Source organism: Orcinus orca, chromosome 4 (assembly GCF_937001465.1).
Source record: "Orcinus orca chromosome 4, mOrcOrc1.1, whole genome shotgun sequence".
NCBI lineage: Eukaryota > Metazoa > Chordata > Mammalia > Artiodactyla > Delphinidae > Orcinus > Orcinus orca.
Window position 1 is genome coordinate 31,260,383 of NC_064562.1, and position 12,078 is coordinate 31,272,460.

General features: G+C 33.8%; 1 protein-coding gene across 4 annotated transcripts in view; it reads right to left on the bottom strand.

The window, feature by feature from the left end:
• The window catches only part of LRBA (LPS responsive beige-like anchor protein), a 728,899-nt gene that overhangs the window by 69,443 nt on the left and 647,378 nt on the right, over window positions 1-12,078 (bottom strand). For all 4 annotated transcript variants that reach the window (XM_033402948.2, XM_033402953.2, XM_012535502.3 and 1 more), the window contains one exon: window positions 3,646-3,813. In XM_033402948.2, coding sequence (XP_033258839.1) covers window positions 3,646-3,813 — 168 coding nt within the window. The remainder of the gene's footprint in view (window positions 1-3,645; window positions 3,814-12,078) is intronic.

The following is a 12,078-nucleotide window of genomic DNA, read 5'->3' on the forward strand; positions in this document are numbered from 1 at the left end:
AACTGATATAGTCTTTCAAGAACACTGAGTACCCACCATACACCATAGGCCATGTTTTTTGAGTGAATGCTGAATCTAATATATAATACATGTTTATATAACATATAATATAAAAATATATTAAGGGGTGGGACTTCCCTGGTGGTGCAGTGGTTAAGAATCTGCCTGCCAACACAGGGGACGTGAGTTCGATCCCTGGTCCGGGAAGATCCCACATGCCGCAGGACAACTAAGCCCATGTGCCATAACTGAGCCTGTGATCTAGAGCCTGTGAGCCACAACTACTGAGCCCATGCACCGCAACTACTGAAGCATGTCTAGAGTCTGTGCTCTGCAACAAGAGAAGCCACTGCAATGACAAGCCCGTGCAACTGCAATGAAGAGTAGCCCCCGCTCGCCACAACTAGAGAAAGCCTGCGTGCAGCAAGGAAGACCCAGTGCAGTCAAAAAAAAAAAAAAAAAAAAAAAAAAAATTAGGGTGCAATGAGTTGGAAAGCTCTCCAGTTAAAGTTTAATTTGCTAATAATTAACCACTTGGAGATGTGGGGAAGAAAAGAAACTTACAGCAAAAGTTTTAAATAGTCTTTAGCAAATGCTGATCATGAAAAATAAATACTGAAAACTTATTTGGCATGGCAGTTCCTCAAAAAGTTAAACATAGAATTACCATATAATCCATCAATTCTACTTCTGAGTATATACCCCAAAGACTTGAAAGCAGGGCCTTAAACAGGTATTAATATACCCATGTTCATAGCAGTATTGTTCACAATAGCTAAAAAGTGGAAACAACCCAAAATATCCATTGACAGATGAATGGATAAACAAAATGTGGTATATACATATGATGAAATATTAATCAGCCTTAAAAAGGAAGGAAATTCTGACCCATGCTGCAACATGGATGAACCTTAATAGAATAAGCCAGATACAAAAGGACAAATATTGTATAATTCCACTTATCTGAGGTACCTAGAATAGTTAAATTCCTAGAGACAGTAGAATGGTGGTTGTCAAGGCCTGAGGGCAGGGAGGAATGAGGAGTTACTGTATAATGCATACAGAGTTTCAGTTTGGGAAAGACAAAAATTCTGGAGATGGACGGTAGCGATGGTTGCATAACAATATGGATATACTTAATGCCACTGAATTATACCTAAAAAGAGGTTAACATCGTAAATTGTATATTTATTTACCACAATAAAAACCAATATTTGAAGTCATAACATGTTACTTTAAGTGAAAGAAAAAATATAATTTGGTTTACACATGTATGTCAACTACATATCTAATGTCTAAATGGACTATGCCCAATTTCAAATATTCTACCAAGTTAATTTAACAAACATTTATTGTCCCGTTGTCTGACCACCTGCCCAGAATCTGGATTTCGAAAATTTGGTAACCAAAGATACACAACAGTCTTCTAGTTTCCCCTGTCCAATGCGGTATCCACTAGCCATATGTGGCTGTCTAAATTAACTAAAATTAAACATTCAGTTCCTCAGTCACATTAGCCACATTTCAAATGCACAATGGCCACCTGTGACTAGTGGCTACTGTATTGGGCAGTGCAGATACAATGAACATTTCCATTACTACAGAAAGTTCTATTGGACAGTGCTCTTTTAGCTTGTACTGTAAACAGTGTATGGTAAACTGCTTTGGTAAATCGTTGATGTGTGTGAGAAGCAGGGTGGGTCAATCCAGAGTAAAAACAAAGAGCCAATTATACTGACTGATCTATAGAGGAAACATCCAGCTGATGGAATGTTTCACTTTTTAACTAGCAGCATCACACAGATACAGAGAGCCATCCTTTATCAACCACATGTTGCATAAATTTTAATGACGGGAAAAGTATCACTGTATCGACTTGGACACACCAATAGACAAGCCTTAAAAAAAAAATAGGGGGCTTCCCTGGTGGCACAGGGGTTGAGAGTCCGCCTGCTGATGCAGGGGACACGGGTTTGTGCTCCAGTCCGGGAGGATCCCACATGCCGCGGAGTGGCTGGGCCCGTGAGCCATGGCCGCTGAGCCTGCGCGTCCGGAGCCTGTGCTCCGCAATGGGAGAGGCCCCAACAGTGAGAGGCCCGCGTACCGCAAAAAAAAAATAGGATCCCACATTGGGAGAAATGGTATTAAGTACATTTTCATAGCAACTCTACAAAATATTATGGAATTTCAAAATTAAAACTACACAGATTTTATAGCAACATAAAATAATATATGCTGGTATGTTAAGCAAAACAGGACATGACAAAATCAAATCTATATTGATTTCATGCATATAATAGCTAAGTAGAGATAGGGATAATTACTACAAGGGAACCCAAAAAAACAGAACCAGGTGGTATATCTGAAAAGTAATTATGGACATTAATAGAACCACTGTTCAAATACTGTTAAAACAATAAAAAAGAAAGTAAATGGGCCTATTCAATTCTATTCTGACAATGAAGTTATGTAACACCGTTTGCATGTTTGCTCCAACCTCAATTTCATACATGGAGCTTATGCATATTTTGTGTCACGCAGTCAGTTGTTGCTCTAATAAAATAAAATGCCCCCTGAAAGGAACATTTTCAAAGAGCTGAAAAACTGGAAGAGTCTTTTAGAGTTCACCTGATCCAGTTCTAAAATAACGTGAAACACTGCAATTCAAAACCTGTGCAATTTAAGATAAATGTGCATCGAGTGCATAGTGCTTTTGTTTGTGTATTAACCTTCTTTATCTAGCACATAAACCAGGTGATAATCGATGTTAGCAAATATATTTAAATATGTACTTTCATATACTGTCAACGTGATCAGGTCATAAATAGAGTTATAAAGAAATACATCAAGTGACAGTGAAAAACGACAAATCTTACTGCAAACGATGTTCCCTTTCCAGTGATATACAACTTTCCCTATGAATCAAAACTCCCTGGTTTCTTTAATAAAGTTCTCTTCTAAAATAGTACAGATGTGTAAGGTGTTGTCTGTTCAATTCCATGAACATACATACATCTTTGTATATGATGTATGTTAGCAGGAGGATGTATAATTAAAATACTTTAAAAAAAAAAGCAAGGCTATATGCAGTTTTTCGTGAATACTGTATTTGTCAAAACCATGTTTTGAGGGTTTTACTTAAGAAAATCAATGACAAAGATAAAACAAGTCTCAGTAACATCCAACACCAAGTTTGATGATGTAGGAAAGTTATAGATTTCATTCTTACTATTAACTTCTATATGGTTATACATGGACTTATGTATCATATATAAATATGTGTTTTATCACATTTAAATAGATTTATGCTTATAATCTTATTTCTTTAATGAATTATTATTTTCCTAGTTCTTTAAATTAGTGAGTAGCCTTCAAAGTTATAAAAATTAGAAATATGATTACTGATCCCTTAATGGGTTCAAATTGAAAAAGCTCTCATTTTATATTGAGTCGAACATTTTGTTGGAGGGAAGTTCTGGGTTCAAGTCCCAGCTAGGTCACTAACTTAAAGGTTATCCATCCTGCTTAAGGGCACTTTACCCATCTGGTTTCAGTTTCATTATCAGTAAAATGAAAGCATGGGGAAAATGAGATCTAATAGCTTCTGGCCTACAGATACCTGTTAGACCCAGTCAGATAACTTACCTCTCTCAATACAGAATCAGTTATTGAATTCAGATTGACAGCTCCTTCATAGGTCAGGTAATAGAACACATTGAGGGCTCGAACAGCCTCCGGCCCTTGCTGTTTATAGCCAAAAATGAGATCAATCCACTGGTGAAGCTGGCAGGAAACAAATTCACTCTCCAGAGCCTGAAAAAGAAGGTGCAGATCTTATTATTATGCTGAATTCTATTTTTAAAATATATAGAGAAATTTAGAACAAGCAGTAAAGTTTACCTCTAAATTGACTGTGAACAGACTTATTCTGATGTCCTATTTTCCACCAGAATTTGTCCTCTATTTTTATAGAGACTTTGCAGCACTTGTCACACTGAATTACAATCAATTGCCTAGATTTCAGTATTAGTCTACTTGTACTGTAAGCACTGTGAGGACCAGGACTGGGTCTATGTTGGTCACGTTTGTAACTCAGGGCCTGACAGGTACTCAACTTAACGTTTCAGAGAAAGGAGGTCATACAATGTAAATGTTACTTTGGGATAGCAAATGTGAAAATATTAAACATTGACTATTCACTTGAAATATTTATAATTTTTCTAGAATTACAACATTTTATTGTCTACTGTAACAACTGTAAACAAATTGTTATTTCAACTGAGTTTTTATGTCATCAAATTAGATCTTGGGAGGGATACTTATAATTACTGAATTATTATTCTATGTACTAGTATCAAATCAGACCAAATATTTGATGCTATTAACATAAGTGTCCAATAAATAATGAATGAACATAATCAAGTTTTCAACAGAAATGCTGGGTTCAAGATCCACTTGCAATTCATCATGACATTCCCAGTTCCAAGCACTGTACCTAAAACACAATAGGTACCAATAAATGTTTCCTGAACTTAATAATGTTAAAAATCCTAAAGAGTTTTAATGAGCAGAGACTTCTTATTTTTAGAAAAGTATTCATACTTATTTAATGTTGTTAAAAATTATTCCAATATAAAAGCTGAGCATTATGGACTAGTCTATCAATAAATAATGTTATTCAAATCACAAACTCAAACTGTGAAGCTTAATTTGAAGCATACCAAGTTGTATCAGGTAATGTATCTCACTGAAATTCTTATTTTTAGAGTCATAAGTGTATGACTGTGATGTATTTTTGGTGTGGCTTGCTGCTACGCTTTCAATATTATAAAAAGAAATCTGTTGGTTTTAAAACAAAATTGACTAACTTCTATAGCAAGCAACCAATGAGATATAAATCATCTCGCGACAAAAGACGTTCCTATTAGTTCAGAGGTATACACTTGTGTAGATATGTGCTTTATTAAAACAACTGCCTATGGGCTTCCCTGGTGGCGCAGTAGTTGCGAGTCCGCCTACTGATGCAGGGGATACGGGTTCGTGCCCCGTTCCGGGAGGATCCCACATGCCGCGGAGCAGCTGGGTCCGTGAGCCATGGCCGCTGAGCCTGAGCGTCCGGAGCCTGTGCTCCGCAACGGGAGAGGCCACAACAGTGAGAGGTCCGCGTACGGCAAAACAAAACAAAACAAAACAAAACAAACTGCCTATGAATAAGAAAATTGTTTATGGCTAAATTCAAATAATATATTTCCTTTAACTAATATTTAACATGGCTTCCTAATATATCATATATCATAAAGTCTAAAAAATAATTCTGTAAATAAAACTCTAGGCAATTCTCATATTCTAAAGTATACCTGAATTGAAATATGCCTAAAAAATATTTATTTAGTTTCAACTGTAAAAGTCACTGTTTAAAACATCTCTTATAAAACTCATTATATTTATAAATTTAGTAAACAGCTAAGAGAACACAAAACTGCTTCATATTTTATTTGAAGTAAGAAGAGAAGGGCTTGTAATAACTTTCAGGAAAGTCCTATTTTAAGCACATGGATTTAAAATTGATCTGAAAATCCAGGAACTATTAGTGCAAGTTGCACACAAAAAATGATATGTTTGTTTCATTAACTTAGGTCTTGGGTAGTGATGGGGTGAGGGGGTGGGGCTGGAGGACATGTTACAGAGACACATAAAAACAGCAATTGTCTTAATTTGTGAGCAGCACACTCTACACAAAAGCCCTAAATATGTTCAAATTAGAGCAAGCTGCTTGATTGTCACTGCAGTCTCATGTCACATTAATGCATGACAAACATTAAACCATACACTTAAATGGCAATTTATATCATTTAAATGTTTACTGCCAGACTAGCTCATCACTCATTTAAATGTGACTTTCTGACAGCTAATTTCAGTTAATTTTCTCCAATTCACTTAATTAGAACTTTCAATCAGGGAAGGACCTATACATATCTTTGAGCTTATGTCCTTTTTAGTTGTTCAAAATCTGAGTTAATAAACAGCTGAAAAGCTCTACTATAATAGATTAGCATGTAATATCTCTGAGTCTACAAAAATGTGTGACTATATGAAGCAAACTCACAGTATATACTCTAAGAAAGAACCTACACTCATTTATGTAAATACTCTCGCCAGTAGTTTAAATAAAAAATGTTAGTTCATATACACACACACTATTGAAATGATAAAAAGAAACCCCGCATCTAAGCTAATTAAAAATTAATGATTTCAAAATTGTTTAATAAGATAAAACAGTCAGGAGTCTCCTGAGTGTCCGTGGTATTGTGATTTGAGACTATAAAATTCCAGAAGGCTCAGCAAATGACAAAGTACAAATGAATTTTCTCAATATTAAAGCTCTAAAACCCAGGGCAATTTTATTTTATGTGTCATCAAAGAATTGTGTCTTCCTAATGTTGATTACTTCTTTATGCACATTCAAAATGGTGAAGTTTGTTAGATTTAGATGCTTAAACCTTTACATCTTGACACCACATCAAAATGTTAAGCAAAAATGCTGAAATGACAGACACGATGCTCACATTATGCCACAAGCACGCGTGCAGAAGTCACCATAGTGCCATGGTTCATCCCTCCCCTTACCCTGTTACACTTGGTCAGTCCTTCAGGGGTTGACCAGTAATTCACCCAATTATTGGCAAAATCTCTTCCAGAGGTTGATAAACAAGTTACTTTAAGGAATAAACTTTAAATACATTTAAAAAAATAAACTAAAAATCTCAGCAGTCTTCAATCATTTCTTGCAATATATCATAGCTTTAAAAAGGGACCCACAAGAACAACTGCCATGGATATACAGGAATTTCCAAAAGTTTAAAAATCATTTAATACAAAGTCAGTTCAGGACTTTAACATCCTTTTGATACCAGTGAATGGCAATTGCCTAACCAAAAGTATATATATGACAATAAACAAATGCACTTATTAAGGACTTGACTGAAGAGGTAAGAAGAAGCTGGAGGAAATTACTGAGGGTAAAAAATACAAATAATTCAAAATGGAAAACCCTGGGAATACATTTTATAACTTCTGTTTTTGAGATTCAAAAACATAAATTAAAAATTCTTTAATTCCCCTTTCATATGTTAAGATTTTTAAAAATACTCTTTATATAAATACTTATTTATATGCACATTTTCAGTCACAAAAAAATAAAAACATGCCAGTGGAATGCTAAGCATCTGAGATTTTTCAAGCCTTTAGGACAGACAGTCCTCATTAGGACTGGAGTTAAATATGGTTTGCAGCTAGGGGATAGAAACATTCTTCCCATGCTGCTATCAAACCTAACCAATCAATTGCTAGTACTCCCCTAGCAAGCTAGATACATCATTTACAGCCAATGTGTGCTCTGAGTAAAATTTGTAAAAAAGAAAATCCACTAAAATGTCCAACACAATACAATAATATTCAACTCATCTGAGTTATTATAAAATAAATCAGTGACTAACATTCAATTGTTAAGGTTCAAATAAGACTATGAAAAGACAATCATATGAAGCCTCACACGAATTGTCAATCCAATCCAGGGGGACTCATATTAGTCTTGACAAACTGTCTTGGGGCTGATATCTGTATTTTTAATGAGATCTATTAAGCAGAGACTAAAACACTTGAGATATGCTAAAAAGTAGAGTATACAGATGTCAAATACACACATTTATTAGTAACTTTCATTTGTTTGGCCCACATGCAGAACATCAACAACTTAAAGGTTTAATATTATAAAGAAAATAGTAAATTATTCATAAATAACTCATTTGTGTAGCCCTGTGTCAGAAATAATTATAACATATATGAATATGTGTCTAACAATAAATCTCACTGAAAGATCGCAATCTACGTCTTCCTGAAACTAACCCATTAAGGAAATGAATTATTTACTGATAAAAAATGTTATATAAAATTATTGTTGCCTCTTACAGTGGAGTCAAATAATATGATAACATGTAGAAATCGTTTGCTTTTTCCAAGAAATCCTAAGCTATTTGAGAATAAAAATTGTAAAATAAAAAGCATTAATCATGTGTTCAGTAATCTATGCATGCCTTAGAAATACTCTAGCAATTTCCTTTTATCTTCAAAAAATCATATTTCCTCTAATGTAAAAGCTACGTAAAATCAAGAAAACTAATTTCAATTAACAAAAGAAATTATTAGATAATTGTTTACCTCAAGACCAGGAAACCTTAATTGTGTATTATTTGTGTTTCTCATACTTGTAATTCCCAGATTGATGCTAATATTTAGTTACACTTTTGCTAAATCTTCTCATACCATGCCATTTAAAAAAAACAACTAAATAAAAGCTATCGATATCTATAGGATAAATAATTTTTATAAAAAATCAAATATTATTTACAAACTTTTAAGTACAGAAGTACAGAAATAATTTAAGTACAAAATAATTTAAGTACAGAAATAATTATATAACCAGAAAGAAATAGGCTTGTGCAGCCCAGATACACATATCTGCACCCCATACTACTACTTCCATTCCCAGGCTTTGAGAAGGCCCAGTTCAATTCCAAGGTACAAAATGCCATAGCTATAAGCTTCAAATAAGAAAAATCACTGACGAACCCTCTTGACTTGATATGCATTTAATTATAAGATGTATTTAAACATATTTTAATGGAAGAAAGTATAAAAATTAGTTTTATAACTTTTTGTACATATAATTAAGAGTCTTAATTCATTTGAGTGTATATAGTAATAAGTTTCAAAGGAGTTAATGTTTGGATTGGCAAAAATGTTATATACAACATTATAAACTTGGAATTTTAAGTATTTTTCATTTTAAAAACATGTAATAAGGCCTTCTTATAACACACACACACACACACACACACACACAGATTTAAAATGAACTGGTCTGTTATGTTTGCATGTGCTGGATTTCAAACACTAGTGGTAATGTTTCCTTAACATTGATATATGACCTTTGTAATTTACATTGAAGAAAGCTGTTTTTTCCAGCCTAATTAGAACTGTTTCAAATTTTCCTGCTAAATATATGATATAAAGTCCTTTCAACTTTTTTATTCTAGAGTTTCTTTCCATGTCAACTTTGTTCCAATCAAAATATGCTTTGAATTAAATAATTTTGATTGAATATGTGGATCACATTTCACTTCTAAGATTTAAAGTCCAAAAAGGAAAAGTTTAGCCTGTTCAAACAAAGCAAAAGCAGCCACTTTGCGGAAAGCTATTCACATTTAAGGAGACTGACAAATTGTTTGTGTGCACCATTAGGTCTAGTTTCTGCAATAGTTGCCAGATTTCCTGTCCCCCTAATAAGATACATTAACTCCTTAAATGCTGGCTCTGAATTTGTGATGAATCCAAGTAACCTCAGCAAATTTTTAATTTACCTATAATTTCCTTTTTTGAAATAGATTGAAAAAATAGAAAAGAAAAATTGCTGTTATATCAAATTCTTTGAGAAACAAAGGTAAGAGAAAAATCAACTCCTTTTTCATATTGGACAGATACAAATTCAAAATGTAAATATGCTTTCCAAATGGGATTTTTCCAGATGTGACAAATCCACATTAATCCCCATTTTTTTTAAAAAAATGCATTAGTTAACCTATTTAAGGATTACTTGTTCAGGTGAAACACAACAGTGAAAATACTGAAGTAGTTCATGAACTATAATCTACTAACATGAGCTTAACATTCTCCCACACTAATTACAAATACATCACAAAAATGCTTCTGAATTCAGATATTTACCTTAATATAAACATAGAACAAGAATGTTAAACAAATTTTATATTATTTACAAAGAAAAGTTTAACTCTGGGGGCTTAAAAAAAAGTTTAACTATGTGTGAAGCTGTGACATTAAGAACAATAATTCATGAATGTCAAGGGGGATAAAAAGGAGGATCAAGTATTTAGGAAAAAATTGTGGGATGCTAAGAATAAAAATTTTATCTGACAGTTTAAAAAAATGAAATTTAGTCAACAACACACTGAAGTACGGGCTGAAAGGCAGATAGAGAAATCACTCAAGGAGTTCTGTACTTCTAAACTGCCCTTGAAACTGTTGGGCAGAAGAGAGATTTTAGAGCCAGCAGCACACTGTTCATTTCTACATTTATACTATTACTAAAGAAAAGTGTGAGTTAGTATCATATCTTGATAATAACCATCAAGCACTCGTGCATCTTTTGGCAGGAGACTCATTCTGTCTACGATTGTTATTGTGTAGTTTTAAATGGAGTAGTCAACCAGCTGTTATATATTTTACACACTGAAGGCCATGTTTCCTTTGAAATTCATAGTTTTAATCTCAACTGAAGTCTGTATTTCTGTGTGCCAAGATCAAAAGGATTAGGCAAACTTGCACAATTACCCTCCTTTTCAGAGAGATGATTTTTTTCTAATGTTTAAAATAGTCCTACATGCTGACATTTTATCCAACTATTTTCTTTAGAGCTACAGAACATTAAAACATTTAATTAACATTTCAACCTTAGGTCACTCTTAATCTAAAATCTAGGAATTCACAATATACAGATATGTTAAACTAGTTATAGTGTAACACACATAGGGAGATGGAGCTTTTAAAAAAAAATCTAATAAGGAACGATAGAGAACAACTATAATTAAAGGATAGATATGATGCATATGCATCAAGATAAAATAAATTTAACAAAAGAGAAGTAAGACAATGCAAAAATAAGGATAGGAAGCACATAAAAATTATGCCATGAAATTCTATAGACTTGTTAGAGGTGTGCCATGTATTTGACATTAAGCTTTCTAGCAGGCAACATAAAGAAACACGAACACTTACAAGAGTCAAAAGTGACTATAATGTAAAAACAAACCAGATGGCCTAGAAAAACACATTATTTCTATTCCTAAGATAAGAAATTCCTCCCTTGGCAATATGATGGAATCCAGGTATGTGACTCTCGGAGGGACTGACTTAATCCTGGGATAGATTTAGAGTATGGACAAATGAAGAGACTACATATTCTTCAGGCAATCCTGCACAAACATTATTTCTCTTAGGTGAGGCTTGGAAAGGTAAATTCTAGATTACGTTCCATGACAAGTACCTGGAACGCAGCCATTTTATTTTGTCAGTAAATGTAGAGCCACATGCTTCAACAACAGCTAAACTGAGTCACAGGACTAATAATCTCTTAAAAATGTGAAAGGAAAGACACAAACAAGACTCTACGGAAGGCAAGCTCACGTTCACTTGGAAGGGGGAGTGGTCTTCCCTAAGACAGATTCAAGATTTTCCTCAGAAAGAAATTCTGGATAAACTTTCCCACATAGATAAATGGCAAGAGAAGCCTCCAAATGCCAGTCATGATGTCCAAATACACACAGATGTTAAAAGGTTTTAAACCACGGTACTAAATGATCAACCCTTTAAAAAGAATTAGTAAAGTATCCCTAGAAAATTAATTTTGAGCATTGTAAACTGCTGTTATGCTCTCTGAGATAAAGTACTTATAAAAAATATATGCTTAAGTAAATAAAATACTAATCTAAAATTCTTAGTTATCTGCCTAGGTATATAAAAAAAGAACAGGTTTCCTCTTCAACAACCGTAGAAAAATGTATTAATTTGCTGTATGAACTTCTGGAAGTTTTAATTTTATAGTCAGTTATTAAAAGAAGGAAAACAACCCCAAAAAAATTTAATCCCTTCCCATTTGCTTATCCACATAGATCTGATAAATACTAGCAGTCTCTTGCCTTTGAAGATGCCCAGACCAGAATCCCTACTTATTGCCAGATGTAGTTTAATCCCACAGGGACTCCAGATAAAAACAAGGAGCTGTCTTCATGGCACCAATGATTCTCTGGACTGACTGCCACAAATTTACGTTGGCAAATCAAAATCCTTGGCAAAACAGAACACTTATTATATCACCACTTCCAAGAATAACCAATAAAGAAAAACTTGAACTAAAGAATATGAATGCAAATGTTGAATATGCATTCATATTGTTGAACAATATGACAACAAATGTCAGTTTTAAAGCACTGACAAGTTCAGCCA